Source organism: Bufo bufo, chromosome 7 (assembly GCF_905171765.1).
Source record: "Bufo bufo chromosome 7, aBufBuf1.1, whole genome shotgun sequence".
Classification (NCBI taxonomy): domain Eukaryota; kingdom Metazoa; phylum Chordata; class Amphibia; order Anura; family Bufonidae; genus Bufo; species Bufo bufo.
Window position 1 is genome coordinate 143,802,085 of NC_053395.1, and position 24,613 is coordinate 143,826,697.

The 24,613-nt window shown below is 44.8% G+C and overlaps 1 protein-coding gene and 1 non-coding gene across 2 annotated transcripts in view; both read left to right on the top strand.

The window, feature by feature from the left end:
• Positions 1–20,365, top strand: part of BZW1 (basic leucine zipper and W2 domains 1) — a 38,415-nt gene extending 18,050 nt beyond the window's left edge. Inside the window, exons 3-12 of the mRNA XM_040439736.1 lie at positions 885–1,061; positions 1,184–1,278; positions 1,775–1,840; positions 5,635–5,770; positions 6,093–6,202; positions 6,444–6,614; positions 6,684–6,827; positions 14,568–14,706; positions 17,548–17,670; positions 20,015–20,365. Of these exons, the coding sequence (XP_040295670.1) occupies positions 885–1,061; positions 1,184–1,278; positions 1,775–1,840; positions 5,635–5,770; positions 6,093–6,202; positions 6,444–6,614; positions 6,684–6,827; positions 14,568–14,706; positions 17,548–17,670; positions 20,015–20,046 (1,193 nt within the window). The 3' untranslated portion in view covers positions 20,047–20,365. The remainder of the gene's footprint in view (positions 1–884; positions 1,062–1,183; positions 1,279–1,774; positions 1,841–5,634; positions 5,771–6,092; positions 6,203–6,443; positions 6,615–6,683; positions 6,828–14,567; positions 14,707–17,547; positions 17,671–20,014) is intronic.
• A 2,865-nt stretch (positions 20,366–23,230) lies between these two features.
• Positions 23,231–23,355, top strand: LOC121009070. Its single transcript, XR_005780681.1, has one exon. It is a non-coding gene; the product is annotated as a U6atac minor spliceosomal RNA (small nuclear RNA).
• Positions 23,356–24,613: the final 1,258 nt, after the last annotated feature.

The window sequence follows — 24,613 nt, forward strand, 5'->3', positions numbered from 1 at the left end:
TGACACGCTCCCACAGATCCTTCCTCTGTCCCAAAAAATACTGCAGCCATAGAGAAGAGGACCAGCGGTGAGTGCAGCTAGTGCTGGGAGCGCTGTATTCGCTGTTCCTTCAGTCTCCTCCGTGCGGTGGCGGCCCTGCTGGCAACCAATAAAAGGTACCAGGAGCCTCTCACAGGGCCCCCTAGTGGCCGCGGGCCTGATGTGAACAGTCTTACAGCCATAGCTTATCATAGTGGTCAGTAGAAATGAGAAGTCTCTATACAGCTTGCATGCTGTGGTCCCAGATGCACGGAGGATGGGTGGAAAACACAAGTGATGAACATGAGTCAACAGAGAATCTCCAACATCTGATAAGATCGTAAAGACTTTAAAACCAAACAGGGAACATACAATAGTGACCCTTGCCTATGGTATAAAATCCTACTAAAAAGGGAGCAAATTCAAAATTACAGGTAACAATAGTTGTAAGTTACCAAATCACATGATACAGTAATTGGTTACTAAACAGTTGCACTTGTTGCTCAGTCATAGAAGCTCCTTTGATACTGTTCACATGGCCCAGTGGATGCTAAATAGCTGCATTTGTTGCCCTGTCGGTAAACCAACGGTCACTGTTCACATGGAGCAGCAATTAGTTACTTGAGAATTGCACTGTTACTCAGTCACTGAGCCTACTGTCACTAGTCACACATGGCGCAGTAATCTGTTAATGCAAAGTTACTGATCACTTAACCATTGAACCAACCAGGTCACTATTTACATGGCGCAGTAATTGATAAGCAGTTGTGCTTGTTGCAGTATAAAAATGTAAGTTGTGGCCTGTGCTGTCAATCTGCATTTTCTAGCTTGTTTTTAATGTTTTTTTTTTTTTTTTTCTAATGTAGATGAAAAGGAGAGGTTTGACCCTACTCAATTTCAAGACTGCATTATTCAAGGCTTAAACGAAACTGGCAACGATTTGGAAGCAGTAGCAAAGTTTCTTGATGCTTCAGGAGCAAAGCTCGACTACCGCCGCTATGCTGAGACCCTCTTTGACATCCTGGTGGCCGGTGGGATGCTGGGTATGTCGGCTTGTATAAAACCATCAGTGGTATCTTCTGTCTATAGTTTGACATAAAATGCACGGCTATAGTCTGGTGTCTAGCACTGCAGGAATAACTGAGCATTGGATGTTTGTTTTTAGCACCAGGTGGTACTTTGGCCGATGACGTGATCCGTACCAATGTCTGTGTGTTTACTGCACAAGAAGATCTAGAGACCATGCAAGCATTTGCTCAGGTCTGTAGCTAACTTTAAAGACACTTGTAAGGCCTCTTTCACACAAGCGAGTTTTCAATCTGATGTGATACATGAAGCAAACGCACAGTATCGGGACTGAATCCTGACCATTGGGTCTGTGCACGCGAGCGTTTCATGCATCGTTTCTGCCTTTAGGAAAAAATTGCATATTCTATATTATGTGTTTTTCATGCAACTCTGGTTCCATAGAAGGGAATGGGGCTCCAGTGAAAAACTAAAGGCATCCAGGTACAATACGTTTTTCACTGATGGTTGCTAGGAGATTGTTCAGTGAAAAACGCACATCAAAAACTGATTGCACCTGCACAGAGATGCTGAACTCAAACGCAGACAAAACTGACCGAACTTGCATGCAAAACAGTTTTTCTTTTTCCTCAATAGACCGAGAGAATCCGTAACACTTGTGTGAAAGAAGCCTAAGGCTTTGTTTTTGGAAGCATGGTTCTGAACCATTTTTCTGTATCTTCTAACGTAGGTTTTTAACAAGCTAATCAGACGTTATAAATACCTGGAGAAAGGCTTTGAAGACGAGGTCAAGAAGGTATGAACCATATCACATTAGGCCCCAAGTACACATTAGATATCTACTGGCAGACTATCTGAGGGCTCCAAATATACTGCTGTCCATGTTCTCCACAAGAATATGTATACATTTATTTTAATGTGTTTTATTGACACATCCTTTTTTTTTTTTTTTCTTCTCACGGATTGTGGGTCAGTCAAAAACTAAGGAAGAATGCACAGCTTTGTGGTCCCTGGTGCGGACCAAACGCGCCAATTGGAGTCTGTGGGTCCAATGGAATAATCGATGTTCTGTCAGTGCTTTTTACGCTGTGTAGGAGATGCCCTGAAAATCCCCTTTTCAGCTTAGCAGTGCATGTGGAATATGGAGGACATGTCACTGTCGTCAAAGCATAGAAACATAGAATGTGTCGGCAGATAAGAACCATTTGGCCCATCTACTCTGCCCAATATACTGAATACTATGAATAGCCCTTGGCCCTATCTTATATGAAGGATGGCCTTATGCCTATCCCATGCATGCTTAAACTCCTTCACTGTATTTGCAGCTACCACTTCTGCAGGAAGGCTATTCCATGCATCCACTACTCTCTCAGTAAAGTAATACTTCCTGATATTACTTTTAAACCTTTGCCCCTCTAATTTAAAACTGTCCTCTTCTAGCAGTTTTTAGGCTTTTAAATATTCTCTCCTTTTACCTTGTTGATTCCCTTTATGTATTTAAAAGTTTCTATCATATCCCCTCTGTCTCGTCTTTCTTCCAAGCTATACATGTTAAGGTCCTTTAATCTTTCCTGGTAAGTTTTATCCTGCAATCCATGTACCAGTTTAGTAGCTCTTCTCTGAACTCTCTCCAAAGTATCAATATCCTTCTGGAGATATGGTCTCCAGTACTGGGCACAATACTCCAAATGAGGTCTCACTAGTGCTCTGTAGAGCGGCATGAGCACCTCCCTCTTTCTACTGGTAATGCCTCCCCCTATACACCCAAGCATTCTGCTAGTCTTTCCTGCTGCTCTATGACATTGTCTGCCTACCTTTAAGTCTTCTGAAATAATGACCCCTAAATCCCTTTTCTCAGATACTGATGTTAGGACTGTATCACTGATTTTATATTCTGCTCTTGGGTTTTTACGCCCCAGGTGCATTATCTTGCACTAAACATAAAATTTTAGTTGCCAGATTTTTGACCATTCCTCTAGTTTTCCTAAATCCTTTTCCATTTGGTGTATCCCTCCAGGAACATCAACCTTGTGTATGGTGTTCTCTTGACTCTCCCTAATGTCGAGGGGCATTATGATTGGGTATGTTGCATTAATTTGCACAATGCTTTTGCTAATGGAGAAACAAGGGTCCTCCAGAGGAATCATGGCGGTGGCTTTCTCCCTATTCACTACATGTGCATCCTCGGCTGAACTTGCATATGTGTGGGATGATTTGGATATATGGCTTTGGGATGAACGATGGTTCAGCCAACAGCTATGTAATGTATATGGCCAGCTTTTGTCATGTCTTAAGCTGACAATCACTCTGTAATGGCATGTTATATGATCCTAAAAGAATCACAATAATGCAGCAACACAATAGATGCAAACATATGGACTAAGCACTCATTCTGATATGTATTGGCTGAGTCATTTTATTTTGATTTAAAAAACATCTGTGCCTGCCTACCCGCGGCAAGGTGGTCTGTCAGGCAGGTCCTACTCTAAAGGCTCTTTCACACAAGCTGATCCCGTGCGTGGAATATGCAACGTGAAAAAGTGCTAAGACCCGTTCCAGACAGCAGACACTGAGCATTGACATGATTGATAATGCTCTTTGCCTCTCTGTGACCTTTTTACTACAAAATTGGTGACTGTTTTATCTCGCTGTGATTTTGTAGTAAAAAGATCAGAGGCAAATAGCATTATCAATCATGTTATTGCTCTCTCTGCTGTCTGGAACGGGGCTTTGCTCTTTCACGCAGCAGATTACCCGTATGGCATCTGCTAGTGTGAAAGAACCCTAAACCTGCCCGACTGAGACCACCTTGGCAATGGTAGGCAGGCAGAGATGTGTTTTTATCAAAATATATTGGCTGAGTCAGATTGTATCATATCAGAATGAGGGCGTAGTCCATATGTTTTGCTTCTAGTGTCGTTTTTATTTTTTTATGTAGCCATGTACACTGCTCAAAAAAATAAAGGGAACACAAAAATAACACACCCTAGATCTGAATTAATTAAATATTCTTCTGAAATACTTTGTTCTTTACATAGTTGAATGTGCTGACAGCAAAATCACACAAAAATAAAAAAATGGAAATCAAATTTTTCAACCCATGGAGGTCTGTATTTGGAGTCACACTCAAAATTAAAGTGGGAAAAACACACTACAGGCTGATCCAACTTTGATGTAATGTCCTTAAAACAAGTAAAAATGAGGCTCAGTAGTGTGTGTGGCCTCCACGTGCCTGTATGACCTCCCTACAATGCCTGTGCATGCTCCTGATGAGGTGGCGGACGGTCTCCTGAGGTATCTCCTCCCAGACCTGGACTAAAGCATCTGCCAACTCCTGGACAGTCTGTGGTGCAACGTGACGGTGGATAGAGCGAGACATGATGTCCCAGATGTGCTCAATTGGATTCAGGTCTGAGGAACGGGTGGGCCAGTCCATAGCATCAATGCCTTCGTCTTGCAGGAACTGCTGACACACTCCAGCCACATGAGGTCTAGCATTGTCTTGCATTAGGAGGAACCCAGCATATGGTCTCACAAGGGGTCTGAGGATCTCATCTCAGTACCTAATGGCAGTCAGGCTACCTATGGAGGGCTGTGTGGCCCTCCAAAGAAATGCCACCCCACACCATTACTGACCCAATGCCAAACCGGTCATGCTGAAGGATGTTGCAGGCAGCAGAACGTTCTCCACGGCGTCTCAAGACTGTCACGTGCTCAGTGTGAACCTGCTTTCATCTGTGAAGAGCACAGGGCGCCAGTGGCGAATTTGCCAATCTTGGTGTTCTCTGGCAAATGCCAAACGTCCTGCACGGTGTTGGGCTGTAAGCACAACCCCCACCTGTGGACGTTGGGCCCTCATATCACCCTCATGGAGTTTGTTTCTGACCGTTTGAGCAGACATGCACATTTGTGGCCTGCTGGAGGTCATTTTCCAGGGCTCTGGCAGTGCTCCTCCTGTTCCTCCTTGCACAAAGGCAGAGGTAGCGGTCCTGCTGCTGGGTTGTTGCCCTCCTACGGCCTCCTCCACGTCTCCTGATGTACTGGCCTGTCTCCTGGTAGCGCCTCCATGCTCTGGACACTACGCTGACAGACACAGCAAACCTTCTTGCCACAGCTCGCATTGATGTGCCATCCTGGATAAGCTGCACTACCTGAGCCACTTGTGTGGGTTGTAGATTCCGTCTCATGCTACCACTAGAGTGAAAGCACCGCCAGCATTCAAAAGTGACCAAAACATCAGCCAGGAAGCATAGGAACTGAGAAGTGGTCTGTAGACACCACCTGCAGAACCACTCCTTTATTGGGGGTGTCTTGCTAATTGCCTATAATCGCCACCTGTTGTATATCCCATTTGCACAACAGCACGTGAAATTTATTGTCACTCAGTTTTGCTTCCTAAGTGGACAGTTTGATTTCACAGAAGTGTGATTGACTTGGAGTAACATTGTGTTGTTTAAGTGTTCCCTTTCTTTTTGAGCAGTATACTTCCCCATTTTCACTTATTACATTGTGCAGGATGTTTTGTATCTGATTTTTGATTAGCATGTTATGATCCCCTAACCACAACTATCTGAACATCTTGTTTTGTAGCTGTTGCTGTTTCTGAAAGGTTTTTCAGAGTCTGAGAGGAATAAGCTGGCCATGCTCACTGGTATACTTCTGGCCAACGGGAATCTTTCTGCATCCATTCTCAACAGTCTCTACAATGAGAACTTGGTTAAAGAAGGTAGGAATTATCAGGAATACTACAACTATGAGGGGGGGGGGGGGGGGGGTTAGTTTCCCTAGAGTTGCATGTGCATAGATGAGCCTTGGTGTGGTACGTAAATGTTACAATTTGCCATGTACCCCCCCCCCTCCCTTTTTTTTATATATTGCTGCCCCCCCCCCATATATTTTGGGATGTCATATTTTCATGCGACAAGTTGCTAGTTTTCGCATACATTGGCCATCCCAGAGTGTATTAATATTGTAGAAGTACTGTATTCCACACCTATACATACTCAGCAAGTAACTTATTTATATAATTTTTTTTTTTTTTTTGGCAGGTGTGTCAGCAGCATTTGCAGTAAAACTATTTAAATCATGGATCAATGAAAAAGATATCAACGCAGTAGCTGGCAGCCTTCGTAAGGTTAACATGGACAACAGACTTATGGTAAGATTCTATTTTTCGCATTCACCTTTTATTTGGTCCTTTCATGTCCTGTTTAACACACACAAAGATGCAACGTAAGGGCACATGGTTGTATTTCAGTTCATGGCATGAGCTGTATTTTTAGTGCCAAGGGCTGGATGTACTAGAAACTTGTCATCTGCAGTGTCTTAAGGTGTTTGCAAGTTTCTACCATGAATAGGAGGCATAATGCTTCTACTGTTAATGTCCATCTTCTCTTCAGGAACTTTTCCCTGCAAACAAGCAGAGTTTAGAACACTTTACAAAATATTTCACTGATGCGGGACTGAAGGAGCTTGCAGAATATGTGAAGAATCAACAGACCATTGGTGCTCGCAAGGAGCTTCAGAAAGAACTACAAGAGATGATTTCCCGAGGAGAGCCTCTTAAAGAGGTAATCAACGGTTCTTGCGTGTTAACTGTTTGTGTCTGCAGTATAGCTAACCATATACTTACGCTTCAGATAAGTATTTACGTAAAAGAAGAAATGAAGAAAAACATCTCTGAGCAAACTGTGATTGGGATCCTGTGGTCAAGTGTAATGAGCTGTGTGGAATGGAATAAAAAAGAGGAGCTGGTTACAGAGCAAGCCATCAAACACTTGAAGGTAATCATCCAAGTAGACTCTATAATCCTTTTACATTGATCTTCAACACTTGTACAGAGCTGCAGGCAATGCTGTGACCCAACTGAGTCTTAAAGGCGTTTTCCAGGCTCCTGACTGATGATCCATACTCATGATAAATCATTAATTTCTCGCCCATATTCATTGGGGGACACAGGAAACGTGGGTATAGCTATGTCCTCTAGGAGGCGTGGACACTAATAAAAGCTGTTTGCTCCTCCCCTAGCAGCTATACCTCCTTCAGCCTGGCGAGAGCTTCAGTTTTTTTTCTAGTGTCAATAGGAGTCAAGACCTGAAGGTTTTTTTTTTTTTTTTTTAACTTTTAGGTGGGAAGCAGTGGTCGCCTCACCTCCCTGTTCTCCCCAGGGGAGCTCACCACGCTGCCTCCTCCCCTCACCAGAAGACAAGGTGGACCAGGGCAGCCTCGCTCCCCTGCATCCCTCCAGCCAAGTGGTCACCTAGGTCCAAAAGAGAAGACCCTCTCACCATGCTAGTCTCCTGCCACTCTGGTACCAACTGCTGAGGAGGTGACCCTGCTGGAGAAGGTGACCTTATAGGCCCACTTAGGGAGGGTGAAGAGGAGGAAGATAAGGCGAGTACGGGACTAGGTGAGTATGTTAACTCCCTTCCTATTTGACAAGCAGATGGGCTTCATTGCCAGCTCCCTCTCCCTCCTTGGCCAGACATGGGCATTATTTATCACTAGCCCCACTTCAACAGCTTCTTCCCTCCCCGTGTGTGCCGACTGTACACGGGCACATAGGGGGTTAATGGCCATGTCACCCGCAGGCGCTATTAAACACAGCGGGCGACTGTGCACACGCTTGATCCGGCTGCAGGGAGTGCAGCGGAGAAATGCCTGCGCAATGGAGTATTTACAGACTAACGCTGATCTCCCCAGCGATAATCCACCCCTGGAAGTGGGCGCCTAGAAGCACACCGCTCCAGGAGGCTAGCGCCAGCACTGGGTCCAGGCACTGAAATTGGGCCCCGTCTTCACTCCAGCCTGCGCCACATCTTCGGCATGTGTGCGCAAGTGGCCGCATTTCACTGCGGGAGGACCCTTCATGAATTCCGGGGAGCACAACAGTGATGCGCTGTGTCTGGTAAGCGCGTTTGCAGCGTTGTCTGCAGCCCCCAGTGCTCCGGCCGTACAGTCGGCTGTGTCTCATATCTTTAGGCCCTGGCTTGTGGCCTACTAGCCTGCACTTCATCCCTGGTGAGGGGGGCGGTCTGGCGCAAATTCTTCCCGCCTTGCCTCCCCTCCCACAGTAGCTCACAGAGCCTCAGCCTCAGGCAATTAACCCTTCCTGGTCAGCCTTATCTTGAGGCTGGCACAGAATTATATGGATTCTATCTGCGGGGCTTTAATGTTGAGGAATTTAACTCCTCTGCCTCTTGCCCAGTTGAGGTGGGCATCCCAGTTTAAAAAAAAAAGTCTATTACCCACTTCCATTGGTGGGATAATTACACTACCGTTTGACTCGGTTCTGACTGTCAGGCTACCCCTTCCTTCAGCGGAGTATAGCCCTACCACTGGGGGCCTTTTCATCTGTCGCATGGCCATCACTATGCTTCCGGTTACATTGCTCCCTTCCACTAGTGATCCGCTAACGTGTGGAATGAGTACACATCTGGATGCTGCACTTCAACTATGCCATGGCTCTAGATGCCTTGCCTTCTACAAGTGGGGCGTAGCGAGTATCCATACTCTTCATCTAGTGGTATATGGGTGCTGCCAGTGGATACTGTGGCTGTTTCCATGTTGTATCTTTTTCTTCGCTGCTGGTTGGGGCATAAATATGACAACCTCTCTCCTATCACGGGGTTACCCAGCAACACTTGTGTCCTACTGTCCCCTATCTCCATGGCCATCTGCTGTTTCAGTATGTGTCCTCAACAATATGTAGTGCGTACACCATGGCACATAATATTGTGATTACGTTCCAGGAGTTGAGTGTTGCACTGACTCTATATTCTTTGTCCACCATTCCTGATATGGAAGTGGTTATGCTGGCACTCTGGTTTAGCTACAGCAGCGTGTTCTCCTCCGCAGTTGTAGATATTACGCTAGTCCTAGCTTTGCAGTCGCTGCAGTGGGACAGCCCTCATCAGGTAGGGGTTCTACCCTGACACTGGCTTGGCGGTTGTTCCTGTTCAATGGTGGTCAAAATTAGCCTACTTCCCTGGGGCAGTATGGTATCATGGCTTCTACTGGATGTCCCCTAGCCTCCCCCTAAGTTTTGCATGGGGGGGCATTCCGGCTCCTACAGTATGAGGCTTCTGGCGTAGCCATTGCATACTCTGGACATCAGCCACCAAGGAGGGACACGCAGCTTACGGTGATGCAAGACTCTGCCCAGATCTTACGGTGTCCTGTGTACTGGCAATTTCAGCAATCTACACCCCAGGTGTGGAGAACTGGACTGCAGACTTCCTCAGCAGGACGACGATAGTTCTGGGCGAGTGGTCCCTGCACCCGGAGGTGTTCGAGGCGATCTGGCTGCGTTGGGGTCGCCTCAATGTGGACTTGATGGCCTCAAGGCTCAATCAGAAATTTCCCACCTTCCTCTCCTGAGAAGGGATCTGTAAGCTTGCGGCGTGGACGCCCTAATCTCCCCTTGGCAGGGGTTCTCCCTCCTTACGTCTTTTCCTCATACCCAGGGTTCTAAGGAAAATCGGGATGGAGGGCATTCCAACGTTCCTGGTCGCCCCACATTGGCCCCGTCGTGCGTGGTACGCCGACTTCGTTCTCCTTCTGGGAGACGTTCCTTGGTCACTGACACTCAGATGACCTGCTTCGCAGGGACCAGTCTAACATCAGCATTTAAAGGGATTCTGTCACCAGGTTTCACCCCCTCCAGATAAAAATATGGTTATGTTCAGGGAGCTTTCACGATTCCTAATGTGGTCTTATAAATGTAATCTGTAGGCTCATTTTGCTAAAAAAAAAAACGCTATTACTAACCTGTCATTCAACAAAATAAGGTGCCTAAGGGGATGTAAATGGATCCAAGCTGCCACCCGCCGCCGTTCGTTCCCAGCTCCGCCTTTCCCGACATTAGCGCCGCCTCATAATACTGTGTGAAGACTCTGGCTCTCCCCCCTTCTTCTGCTCTAACATCTCGCGCGTGCGCACAGGGCTCTGCTAGTGTGCAGGTCATCGAGAGATTGAGCGAAGTGCTGGCGCATGCGCACTTCGCTCTATGAAGCCGAACGGAGAAGTCCGCACGGGCGCATCAGGCAGAGCCCTGTGCGCACGCGTGAGATGTTAGAGCAGAAGGAGGGAGGGAGGGAGAGCCGGAGGCATCACACAGGATTATGAGGCGGCGCTGAGGTCGGGAAAGGTGGAGCTGGGCACGAACCGCGGCGGGTGCGGGCGGCAGCTTGGATCAATTTACATCCCCTTGGGCACCTTATTTTGTTGAATGACAGGTTAGTAATAGCGGTTTTTTTTAGCAAAATGAGCCTGCAGATTACATTTATAAGACCACATTAGGAATCGTGAAAGCTCCCTGAACATAACCATATTTTTATCTGGAGGGGGTGAAACCTGGTGACAGAATCCCTTTAAGGTCTCTTCATTTGATGGCGTGGCCATTGAAACCGCCATTCTTAAACGAAGAGGTTTTTCGGTGCAGTTATCTGCACTATGATTCAGGCTAGGAAGCCTGCCTCGTCCAGGATCTATTACACGACCTGGAGGTCCTTCCTGGGTTTCTGTGAAAACTGAAACATTCCTCTTCGTTTTTCGCTCCCTACGGTCCTGTCCCCCCTTCAATCAGGGTTGGACCTTGGTTTGAGCCTTAGCTTTCTGAAGGGGTCTCTGCTCTTTTTTTTTTTTCTCGGCACCCTCTGGCTCTCCTCGGGCTCGTAAGGACTTTTCTTCAGGGAGTGGCACATACGGTTCCTCCGTACAGTCCTCCTTTACCACTTTGGGATCTGAATTTAGTCCTCTTAGCTCTCCAGGCTTCCCCCTTTGAGCCTCTGTGGGAGATTTCTCTCAGACTCCTGTCCTGGAAGGTGGTTTTCCTTGTGGCTATCGCTTCCATCAGACAGGTGTCTGAGTTGGTGCTTTTTTGTAGAGAACCCTTCCTGGTTCTTAAGGATGAAGCGGTTCTCCGGCCGTTCCTTCCTTTCCTCCGAAGGTGGTCACCGACTTCCATATCAACGAGGAAGTTGTCCTTCTCCCTCTGTATCCCTCTCCTTCACACCCTAAGGAAAGGGAGTTGCATCACTTGGATATTGTCAGAGCTCTGTAGATCTATTTAGCAACCTCCGCTCCCTTTCGCCATACGGACTCCCTTTTTTGTCATTCCGGAGGGTCCTAGCAAGGGATTGGTGGCCTCCAAGGTGGCAATCGCATGTTGGCTTCAGGCTGCAATTGCAGAGGCTTACTGTGCCCGGGACAGGGTTCCGCCCTTGGGTGTCACGGCTCACTCCACCAGAGCGGTGGGCGCATCTTGGGCTCAGAGGAATCGCGCTTCGGCTGCACAGTTGTATGTAAGGAGGACCAAGTAGCCGCCTTACAAAATTTTAACAGGTACATACTTGTGCATCAGCAGACGCTGCCTTGGGCCGCATGGTCTTGCGTGTGGCAGTTTCTTAGATGCCAGCAGGGACGCTTGCTTCCATGGGTCTGTGGTTTTTCCCTCCCCGTGGTCTTGCTTTTTGGACATCCCATGGTTCCTGTGTCCCCCAATAAATATGGGTGAGAAAAGGAGATTTTTGTACAACTTACCAGTAAAATCTTTCTCGCTCTTCATTGGGGGACACAGCACCCACCCAGTATTGTTGTTCAACCACAGCTGTGGCTGTTCTGGTTAGAACCCCATTGGGTCTTTGGCATGGTTGGGTTTTTTTATTTTTCTTCGCCCCCTTTTGGTTGGCTTGCTTCTCCTACTGCGTATACACAAACTGAAGCTCTCTCTCCAGGCTGGAGGGGGTATAGCTGCCAGGGGAGGAGCTAACAGCTTTTACTAGTGTCAACTCCTCCTAGAGGACATGGCTATACCCACAGTTTCTGGGTCCCCCAATGAAGAGCGAAAGATTTTAATTTTTGAATTGAATGGGAAGAACAGCTCCATTCAAAGTGTAGTGGTAGTGTCTGGTTACTGCAGTTCAACTCCTGTTCACTTCAGTGGGAGCAGATCTGCAGTAACCCACCGCGGCCACTACACTTTGAATGGAGCAGTGCTTCCCTTTTTTCTTTTGAGTGCTAGTTCCTGTGCTGTAGGCTGCAGGGAATAGGTGATGGTGGGGGAGTGGTGTGTAAGACCCGCACCGATCAGATATTAAAGACTTCCCCTGAGGATAGGTAGTCTGTCAGGAGCCTTAAAAGGCCTAACTTTAGAAGTGGGTTGGATTGTGTAAACCTATGTTACTGCCCCCTGTATGGGGCAGATATAATAACTTTGACATCAGAAGTACATTTGTGAAATGAGTTACTGCATTATCCTTGTGACTGTTATCTGTCAGTGGACTTTTCATTTTTAGTAGCTTGGACAGTACACCTGTTATATTTGGAAAAGTGTCCCTTGAGCTAAAAAAAAGTTGGGAACCTTTCTTGTAAGCCATGCCAACATTCAACATTTAAAGGGGTTTTCCAGAGAGAAACTAAGCCAGAACATGTTAAAAATAAGGCTTTACTCTCCTCCACTATTGCGTTGCTTCCTCAGCCAACAACTGGCAGATGGGGACCAGAGCAGCAGCTGGGGATTGGTGGAGGAGAGTAAAGCTTTCTTGCTATCTTACACGTTCTTTTAGGCTTTCACACGAGCGGATCCGGTGCGGGTAATCTTCTGCGTGAAAGAGCCAAGCCCTGTTCCGGACAGCAGAGACACGGAGCATTAACATGATTGATAATGGTCCGTGCCTCTCTAATCTCTACTACAAAATCAGTGAGCTAAAGCTGTCACTGATTTTGTAGTAAAAAGATCAGAGGCACGGAGCATTCAGTCATGTTAATGCTCGGCTCTTTCACGCAGCGGATTACCTGCACCGGATCCGCTCGTGTGAAAGAGCCCTTACAAAAATAAAAATCCCTGGAGAACCCTTTTACCCTTGCTGTGTGCTGTTGCCCTTTGTTCTTAAAGGGGCTGTCTCACTTCAGCAAATTGCATTTATCATGTAGAGATATTGCTTCCTTTGCTGGCTGGATTCCTTTATACACTGCTAGTTTCCATCATTACAGACCACTCAAATCCATCAGGGGTGGTCATGCTTGCACACTTTAGGAAAAAGCATCAGTCTTTCTGGTGGCCAGGACCATGGGAGCATACATAAGCTAGTTCTTTTTCCTATATTGTGAAAGCACGGCCACAATGCTGGATTGCAAGGTGGCCTGTAACCATGGAAACGAGCAGTGTATAATGTGATGGAAAAATGAATCCAGCCAGCAAAGGAAGCAATCTGGATAATAATGGTATATTAAGTTGCTTGTATTAACTTTCTCTGTATGATAAAGGCCACTTACTGAATCAAGACAACCCCTTTTAAGGGTCCATTAACATGTCTACAAATGGGTCTGCATCCATTCCGCGATATTGGGAACGGTTGCGGACCCATTCATTCTCTATGGGGCTGGAAGAGATGCGGGAGAGCACCCTAAGTGCTCTCCGCATTTCCAGAGTGTGGCCCGAACATGTCCTATTGTCTGCAATTGTGGACAAGAATAGGGAGTTCTACGGAGTGCCGGCTGGGTGTATTGCAGATCTGCAATACACCATGGATGTGTGAATGGACCCAAAGTTTGCTAAACATTTAATAGTTGCTGTTCTAAAGACTGGTTATTTCTCCCCACGTCTGGAAGTGTTACTCTGTACTCTAATCCCAGATTGTGTAAATGGGAAAGGGATGGTACAGAGGTAGTGATCTTGTGCAATTGTGTTCCTGTACTTGTGAAAACTTTTGATATTTTATAGCATTAAATCAAGTTTTTATTGGTAGATGTCTGAGTGCTGAGACGGTGAGAACAGGGAGAGTTCTCGTTTTTAAAACACATTACTGCAGGAGATTGACGCCAGGCATACTCAATTGAAAGTTTATTGGCCTGTTTACATAAAAACCTTTTTTACGTTTCAGGATAGGTCGTCAATATCAGATCAGCTGGGGTCTGACTCCTGGCTCCCTTCTCTCCTGACTAGCTGGTCGGAGAGAAGGCTAGAGTCCATGCAAGCGCTTCCTGCTCTTGTTTACCTTCTCACTGTTACACTGCAGCGGTGAGCAGGTGTAATAATTGCATGTAAGCCATCCCATTCACTTCTATAGGAAAGGGCTGTCTGATAGAAGTGAGTGGGACTGTTTAGGCGTATACACCTGCTCACCGCTGTCGGTGCGACGGCAAGTAAACTGTGATAAGGCAGCGTTCACATAGAGCAGGGCTGGCCAACCTGCTCTCCAGCTGTTGTAAAACTACAATTCCCACCATGCCCTGCTGTAGGCTGATAGTTGTAGGCTGTCTGGGCATGCTGGGAGTTGAAGTTTTGCAACAGCTGGAGAGCCGCAGGTTGGCCAGCCCTGACATAGAGCATGGCCTTCTCTTCAAACAGCTGATCGGCGGGGGTGCTGGAAGTTTGACCTCCACCTACCTGATATTTATGACTTCTATTGAGGGTAGATCATTAATATAAATATATAAATTGTTTATGTATCAGCAATGCAGATGTTGGAAAAAAATAGACATTTGATAACCATTTTCTCTTTTATTTTAATTTTTTAAAGCAATACAGCCCTCTCCTTGCTGCCTTTACTACACAAGGTCAGTCCGAGCTGACTTTGCTGCTGAAAATTCAGGAGTATTGTTATGACAACATTCACTTCATGAAATCCTTCCAGAAAATTGTGGTGCTTTTTTACAAAGGTAAGTGTAATGGTGTTGCTTCCCAAACTATTTGTACATGGAAAGTAATAACTTTGCCATGATTCATTACTAGGGGAAGGAGGAAATACAGTCCTTGAGTCTCAAAAGTACTTCAAAGAAATGGCTTTTTTTTCTTTTTTTTATTTTTTATGCTACCTAATGTACTCTAGAGGATTTGATTTATTTTTCTTTCTGTAAGCCGTATTAACAGAATGGCCTCACAATACCTCACTACACTTGATTTTCTGTCAGTAGCCTACAATGAAATATTATCTTCTGTTCATGGACAGTAGGCACCAAATACAGCTGCTCATGTACCTCCTGAACTTGACATGAGAACAGAGTGCCATTTTTGCTAAAGTTTTCACTGGCACTAGTTCCTTCAACTTAAAGGGTAACTGTCATTATTTTTATTTACTAGTTAGAGCTAGGCATGTATACCTGAGTTAGTTTGTCAAAAGATCTGTAATTACCTTATAATAGCTTTCATTAATGTCCTCTGTCCCTTTCCACTGCTCCCTTAAAAGGCTGTTGCTAGGGCTTGTCGGTCTTCCTTTTAGTATAAACAGAAGACAGTCCCTCACACTGAAGCCTAAAGCAGGCATGCAGAGCGGAGGCGTGTCTCTCAGTAATCCAATCTGATTGGCTGTCAGGGAGCTTCTGGCAGAGGAGCAATCTTGAGAAGGTCCTCATATTGTAAATGTTTAAACGGCCATAACGAAAGGAAAAACTCAAGGAAAACAGTGGTTTGTGAAGAAACTAAAGATTGATTTATGCATAATGCTGCTGCAGCAGTAACATATGCTAAAATTATTTGTTTTCATTAAAAAAGTTACCCTTTAACCCCTTAGGGACTTGGGACATACTGGTACGCCCTAAGTTTAAAAGTAGCTTGCGGCGGGGGTTAATAGGAATAGGATGGTGTATGTGACCCCTTTCCCCTGTATTGGCGATCGCCGCAAACCGCAGGTCAATTCAGACCTGTGGCTTTTACCTGTGGCGGGCGATGCCATCGGGTCCCTATGCGGCTGTGGGGGGGACCCGATGGCATGAAAGGCAGCACGCTGCCTGCCTGTGATATCCAGCCCCCTGGATCTCACAGGCCGGAAGCTGTATTTACTCATACAGCCAATGCATTCCAATACAGAAGTATTGGAATGCATTGTAAAGGATTAGATCCCCAAAAGTTGAAGTCCCAAAGTCGGACAAAAAATATCACAAAAAGTATAATATAGAGCAACCAAAAATCATATGTACCCTAAACTAGTACCAACAATACTGCCACCCTATCCTGTAGTTTCTAAAATGGGGCTACTTTTTGGAGTTTCTACTCTAGGGGGGCTTCAAATGGGACATGGTGTCAAAAAAAAAGTCCAGCAAAATCTGCCTTCCAAAAACTGTATGGCATTCCTTTCCTTCTGCGTCCTGCCGTGTGCCCGTACAGCAGTTTACGACCACATATGGGGTGTTTCTGTAAACTACAGAATCAGGGCCATAAATATTGTGTTTGGTTTGGCTGTTAACCCTTGCTTTGTAACTGGAAAAAAATTATTAAAATGGAAAATCTGCCAAAAAAGTGAAATTTTGAAATTGTATCTCTATTTTCTATTTAATTTGTAAAATCAGTTTTGAATACCTTGAGGAGGGTAGTCTATAAAATGGGGTCATTTTTGGGTGGTTTCTATTTAAGCCTCGCAAAGTGACTTCAGACCTGAACTGGTCCCTAAAAATTGGGTTTTTGAAAATTTCTGAAATTTCAAGATTTGCTTCTAAACTTCTAAGCCTTGTAACATCCCCCAAAAATAAAATATCATTCCCAAAATGATCCAAACATAAAGTAGACATATGGGGAATGTAAAGTAATAACTATTTTTGGAGGTATTACTATGTATTATAGAAGTAGAGAAATTGAAACTTGGAAATTTGCAATTTTTTACAAATTTTGGTTATTTTCTTTTCTATTTATTTTTTTTACTTCATTTTACCAGTGTCATGAAGTACAATATGTGACGAAAAAACGATCTCAGAATGGCCTGGATAAGTCTAAGTGAAATAGGGCAGAGTCCTTAAGGGGGTTAAACAGAGTGGTAGTTGGTACTGCTTGACATGAGACAGTATGGTTGTCACTACAAAGATGCAGGTGAGGCAAGCTTGCCTTCTGAGTTGTGACATGAGGACCACATGGATGTAGTATAGAAGAAAAACATTGCATAGCTGGCTGTTAGCGGTGCAGAAAAATAACTGGATTAGGGTCTATCCAGAGGTGCTTTACAGCGGTGCACATAAAGGAACAGTATCCACAGCACTTTGTACAGAGGCCCTGAAGCATCAGAAGATGGGGAAATTGCCATTATATGTGGACTTGACTTGATCTGGGCTACCACTGAGCACTTAAGCGCAGGGTTACATTCTTTTATCAGACTCTGCTGGTTAGTTTAAAGCTTATCACAGACACCCAAAGAGGTGTGTAGCGCTGATTGTTCTGTTTTATGGAGTCTGTCTTCAGTTCTGAGGACGACTGTTTAACATATTTGTTTCCAACCTGGCCCTTCCCACTACTCCAGCCCCTATGTACATGTGCCCTAACTATCATTGCCCATCACCCTGCTGATCTGACTGTCTACACACAATTGTCTTGAGCGCTCAGTAGAACTGAAGACTTTCCTTAGCCATGCTCCGAGTTTTGCTAGTAAGACTTTTTACACCCTGATTTCTAGTATGAAAAGAAGCTTACCTTAACGTATGTTACAAAAATGCTTCACACCACTGTCCCTGCACTAAAGTGTAAATGTCATTTATCTTTAGAGTGTTCACCCATTGTTAATCGGTCTTCCTTTTTAGCTGAAGTTCTAAGTGAAGAGCCCATTCTGAAGTGGTACAAAGATGCACATATTGCAAAAGGAAAAAGTGTATTTCTGGAGCAGATGAAAAAATTTGTTGAATGGCTCAAGAATGCCGAAGAAGGTATTTTTAGATTTTACCTGAAAATTTGGAGGAAACCAATTGTTGGCGTGCTAAAAGGCAATATGGTGCTTACAGAGGACCTTTCACTTGGATATCTCTAATCTAATTATACTAACTTTTTTATAGTGCGTCCCCCAGTGATGTCTTGGTAATTTTTAATTTTTTTCTAAAGAAACCCCTGTTCGTCCGCTGTGGTCCCCGTATCTTTTGACACCTCATTCACTAATGAGGTGACTTGGTTATACTAGGCATGGACTTGAAGTTCTCCTGGGCGCGGTTATCTTCTCGTGAGAACTTGAGCTCCTTCTCCCTGGCTAAGAGCGGGGAACTCTGATTGGATGCGCTCACAGCCAGGGAGAAGATAACCGCTCCCAGGAGAACTTCAAGTCCACGCCTAGTATAACAAAGTCGCCTCATTAGCATCCGAGGGGCCAAAAGAAATGGGGACCACAGTGGACAAACAGGGGGTTCTTTAGAGGAAAAAAAAAACTGCCAAGAAATCACTGGAGGACGCACTATAAGGTAGTATAATGATTAGATTATAGATATCCAGGTGAAAGGTCCTCTAGGCATTCTATACAGTATATTTGGCTGCTCACAGTGAAGTCCTCAGAGCTTGGTTGGCTCCCATTGCCATCCCCCTCTCCTAAACAGTCTTGTAAGAACAGCTTAAGACTTTTTAGGAGCTACCACCAGAATCAAAGCTGAACTTGCGTTTGGTGTAAGTCAGTTTAGAAGATTTTTGGGGGAGTGGACTGAAAGCTGGAGACCCAAACCTTCAAGCTGTCTGTATTTCAGGGAAATCCCTTTCTACACCTTGCTATGTAAAATAATGTATAAAAACGGAATTGGGACTGCAGATTCCCCCATCCCAGCTAGAAAAGTATGTAAGTAAAAACACCAGTAAATGCTGGCACTTAAAAAAAAAAAAAAAAAAAAAATGTATTGGACAAAAATGCCATAGCATGTGATTTGGGCCCCTTTCAGACGAGTGAGTTCCATGCTCTGGCAGGAGAAAAATTTAGCTCTGGTTAAGAAGGCCCTCTTATGTTTGAAATATGCATAGTCTCCTGGCATCCTGTCCATATGCCTAAAGCCTCAGCGTCTGTGTTTTGGTCAGTGATTGAGTAGGGATGAGCAAATCTACTTCAGATGAAACATCCAAAGTCGATTCGCATAAAACTTCGTACAGTATTAGAATGTATTGGCTCCGATGAGCCGAATGTACTGCTTCGCGAAGTCTGAAGTTCAGGAAATTGTTTTTTTACAGTACAAATTAATTTATGAAAGTATTACGCGAGTCTCACGAGACTTCGCGAAGCAATTACATCAGCTCATCAGGGCCAATACAGTCTAATGCTGTATGGAGCTCCTGCTCTGTACAGTGTTAGAACAAAGTTTTATGCAAATCGAATCTCTCATCCCTAATTGAGCCAAAACCAGGATTGGAGCCTCCACCAACATGAGTTTTAATGGAAAGATCTGCACCTGTTCTGTGTTTAGAGCCGCACCCAGTTTTGGCCTACAATCACTGACCAAACGCTGACGTGTGAATGAGGCATAATAGTAAGGGTTTGGCCACGTAGTGGATTTTCTGCAGCAGATCTGCATGTGGGGAAAACCTACAGCACAGTGAATGAAATTTACAATGCATCATCCACACACTGCAGCAATATTCTGCCACAATATCCACACAACTTGATGCAGTGCAGATGTTAAAGCCACAGAAGGTTAATGGTGCAGAGGGTGAAATCTAAAATCTGCACAATTTGGTGCAGATAAGTGGATACAGTGAAAACCTGCTCTGGTCCACTCCATGTGGATGGCATTGGCCCTTGGCCATCTTTGTAAAACTCCTCACTGCAGCTGTCCATAGAGATTCATAATTTCCAGGTGCAACATGCTTTATGTAAAGCATTATTTCCAGTTTATGGGTAAATAGAATAACACTTTTTTTTTTATTTTTTTACTGGTTTCCTCAAGTCATTTTGTTTTTCCATAAAGTGGGAACGCTTTATTTTCTTGTATAATGTTTAGATAAAAGACTGGCTGTAGCCAAAGATATATGCAAGGCAAACTGCTGGCTCATTTAAGTCTGTACTTGTATGAGCCACTGTCCCATCTGCAGTCAGTGGTCAAAATATTGCTCCATGTACAGTTTTTCAAATTTGACAATTGGTACAAATCTCTAATTGCACAACTGGCAACATTAGGCATGTCTACAAATGTGAGATAGAAAGGACTGTGCACACGGTGCAGAATAGGGAGTTCAGTTTTGGTTTTTATTAAATGTGGTTTGTTTCTTGGTCAATTTTTAAAACAAATTTTATTTTTATTTTTGCAGAATCTGAGTCTGAAAATGAAGAGGGTGACTAAGTGTTGTCAGAGCAAACACAGGAGCTGTAGATAAAAAAAAAAACTCGTTCAATTATGTGTCTTTCTGGTTATTACATCCTACCTCCTGTATCAAGCATGATATAAGGGCTTTCATCACTCACATTTATTTCCCCCCCTTTTTTTGGTCAACATGTTTTTAGTTTTAATAACCATGTTTTAAATAGCAATGCTATGAATCCATGACTCAAATTTTTGTTACCCTCTACCTCCTGTATTTTCTACTGTAATGTAATTTAAGGCCTTTAAAAATTTAACAATTCGTTTTATCCCCTGGTTTTCTATTAAAGTTTAAAATGGCTCTGATTTGGTATATTTGTTATGGAAACTATTTGCAAATTAAATGCCATATTCGACGACATACTGTTTGTTGTTTGTTTTTGCATAACGTAGTCATTGTGCTTGCAGATATGACCTATCCTTAGAATAGGTAATCTTTTTCAGATAAGGAGCTCTAGTTCTCGGCACCCTTGTCAATCAGCTGTCCTATTCCAGTGAATTGCAGTGGTGGTGCATGGCGATTAGTTTCCTCTCCAATGTAGATGTGTAGGTAGACATTGAAGAGAACACAGCTGATTGATGGGAGCGCCAAAAGTCAGGCCTCCCAATATAAAAATGTTAGGTCTGTCAGTATTGTAAAACCCCCAATATCCCTGTAACACAACTTATTTAACCCCTTGGCGACAAGTGATGTACTATTACATCAGCAGCAAGTGACTTGGCACATTTTAATGTAATAGTACGTCATGTTGAAAGGGCAGGTACCGGAGCTGTGCACACCTGGTCAATACAGGGGCCCAGCTGTATCCACCAGCAACACTGTAAATGCCGGCAAGATTAATGCTGACTGTGGCACATAAGAGGCTCGCAGAGGGGCTCCATTGGACTGCTGTGGTGACAGAGGGCTAAGGGCTGCCATGGCAATCCCAGGCCACACAAAGCCCTTGGGGGTCTTCTGTGTACAGAAGCCTGTTAGACCCAACCACCAGGCTGGGGCTCACAGGCATGGTCCGTGTATTACATTCAATGTAGTACAATACAGCATGTATAAAGTGGAAAAGTAGTGTTATAAAAAAAGTTTATAGTAAAGTGCCCCTTTCCCTTCATCAAGCTATTTTTACTAAAAAATAAAAATTTGTTATTGCTACGTCCATAATGCGCTGTTCTATAAAAATCACATGGCCTACCCCTCAGGTGAATTCTGTAAATAAATAAGTTCCCTTGCCACAAGTAAAATTTAATGTTCAAAAATTCATGTACTAATGTCTTCAATAAATGCTCTTCCTGCAAAAAACAAGCCTCTACACAAGACAATCTGCAGAAAAATAAAAATATGGCTTTCAGAAAATGGAGACTCAAACGTGTGTTTTTTTTTTTTATTTTGTTTTTTAACATAAAACAACCCATTTGGTATTGTCTAACAACCTGCTCTGTAAAAATAACACATGATCTATACTGTCAGGTGAATGCTGAAAAAATAGTTACCAAAAAATGGCTGTTCTGGCATCAAAGCATAATCTTGAGTGATCAAAAATCATGTACCCCAAAATAGTACCAATAAAGCTGTTTTATCCTGTAGTTTATAAAATGGGGTCATTTTTTGGGTGTTGCTACTGTAGGGATGAATTAGGGGGTCTTCAAATGCAACATGGCAACTTAAAATTATCCCATTTAAATCTGCTCTCCAAAATCCATGTGTTTCTCTTTCCATTCTGTGCCCTGCCATGTGCCCATACAGCAGTTTACAGAAACACTATTTGTGGTTGTAAACACCATAATTGGGGTAACAAATATTGAAGGGCATTTATGAAGACCAGCATTTTAGATTCAGAGATTAAGCCCAGGAAGTGGTTAAAGGGGAGGTTGTCTCATCTTGGTCATCTGAGGCATATATGCCACCAATGTCAGATAGGTGAAGTCTAACTTCCACATGTTCGGCCATCCTCTGAAAATATCAGAGTATAAACAGTACAAGTGAATAGAAGAAACTAAAAAATATATATATATATTATATATATATATAATTTTTTTTTTTTTTTTTTCTTTCCTCGTATCATTGAGGGACACAGGACTGTGGGTATAGCTGCTTGCTGCCACTAGGTGTCACTAGGTTGAAAAGACTTAGCTCCTCCCCTGCAGGCTATACCCCCTCCAGCCTGGAGAGAGCATGTCAGTTTTTAGCTTAGTGTCTGTAGGAGGCAGACCTCCCTGCTTAATGCAGGGTGACTTACTTTATTATTTTTATTTTTCCCTTTTAGGTTTTGGGAAACAGTCGCCTAGTAGTGTTGATCATGAATATTCGAATTGCGAATATCAGCACTTCGAGAATTTGCGAATATTTGTTTCCAATCTGAACTTCAGATGAGAAAAAAATTACAACTATTGGGCAGAAGATTACAGCACTATTATATAAATTGCTCTATTTTCTTTCAAATAATTTCTATATATTCGTTTTAGAATATTTGTAATCTAAAACAAGAATATATAGCAAAATATAATATTACGAAAATTCGCAATCAACACTACACCTAAAGTCAAAGATATTGCAGCCTTCTCATTGGCCCACAAGCTAGAAGCAGGAAGGGATCATGTGTACTGATTAAAAAAAATAATCTTGAATATTTGCTATATTCTTGTTTTCTCGCCCATATTCATTGGGGGACACAGGAACTGTGGGTATAGCTATGTCCTCTAGGAGGCGTTAACACTACGGTAGTAAAAGCTGTTAGCTCCTCCCTTGGCAGCTATACCTCCTTCAGCCTGGAGAGATTCAGTTTTTTTCCTAGTGTCAATAGGAGGCAAGACCTCATTTTAATTTATTTTTTTGTCTCTTCTTTTAGGTGGGAAACAGTGGTCGCCTAGCCTCCCTGTTCTCCTGGGAGGGAGCACACCAGCGTTGGTCTGCCATGCTGCCTCCTCCCCCCACAAGAAGACAAGGTGGACCAGGGCAGCCTCGCACCCCTGCATCCCGCCAGCAGAAGGGTCACCCGTCCAAGCCCCCCCTTCCAGTGTCCTGCCACTACGGTGCCAGTAGCTGAAGGGGTGACCCTGCTGGAGAAGAGGAAGGGTGAAGATGGCGGCAGGATGAGTACACGGGAATAGGTAAGTATTAACCCTCTTCCCCCTCCCTCATTTATTATCACTCAGGGGCCCGCTCCACAATGAGGGCAATGGGGAAAGGCGAGAAGGTTGCACTCCCCTTGACAAAGATGGAAGTGGCTGCTCGACCTTCACAGCGCACGTACGGTTAAGGCATTGCCACCTACCTTGTGGCATCTCTAGCCATTTTAACCCTTCCAGGGTCAGTCCCTGTTGTGGTGGAATTCTAGTCCCGCCCCCCCCCCCCCCCCTAACTAGGCAAGGGCACACTCAATTGGGGTTAATGACAATGCCTGCGCTATTATACAAAAATCGTCCGACATAGTCACTGGTCAGCAACCATCTCTGGTCTTTAGCCACGTTCCCCTGCGATGTGCCTACGCTTGGTGACTCCAGCAGAGGCCTAGAGCAACGGAGGTGGGTGGCTGCAGTGGGGATGCTAAGTAGAAGGGGTTAACTGCAGTGCAATACCATGGAATAAGCAGGCTTACCGTGGTAGCTATGGTGGCCAGCAGGGCATACAGGGACCGAGCGCACCACTGGTTCGAGGTGCTCGGTCACACATGCAGAGTGGAGGAGACTCCCGCTCCCCGACACCTACCGTAATTTACACACCTTGGAGCGGACGCAGCTCCGGAAGTGGTTAACTGCAGTGCGATCGGCCGTGCACCGCATTGATGTTCCGGCCCGCGGTTTTCTCTGCCCGACCCGCGTATCAACTGCCGGCCTGCAGAGTGAACGCCCCCAGTCAGTCCGTCCGGCCGGTCTGTGACAAGGCTGGTCAGCGTTCGGCGGAGGGGGGGGGGGGGCACTCTCTTGGAAAGCCGCGCAGCAGCCTTTGGCACAAAATTCTTCCCACCCTTCTCCCCCAGACACATGCAGAGCTCCGCCACCGGTCCTTGTAAATGCCTTAACCCTTCCTGGCCACCCACCATTCTTAGCCGGCACCTAAAAAATAAAATAAAGAAAATGTGTGTCCATACGGGTCCCTTAGCCTCAGGACCACCCTGTCTGTGTGGTTCTACTTGGACCCGTGTCCTATCTCAGATAAGGAGGGCCTCACATAGTTCCCAATACGCCCTCTGGGGCGGTTTGGTTGATAATTCTCCACCTTCGCAAATCCTGTGGAGGACAGCTGAAGTATTCCCAATTCACCCTCCCGGTCGTTTGTTTAATAACTCTCCACCTGCGCAATCCAGTGAAGGACCTCTGCAGGATTCCAATCCATCCTCCGGGGCCATTTGGTTGATAATTCTCCACCTGCACCATACAGTGGAGAACCTCTGGGATTCCCAATCCACCCTCCTGGGTTGTTGGTTGATAATTCTCCACCTGCGCAATTCCATTAAGGACCTCTGATATTCCCAATCCTCCCTCCTGGGTCGTTTGGTTGATAATTCTTCACCTGCGCAAATCTGGTGGGGGACCGCTGGCACTACCCAATCCACCC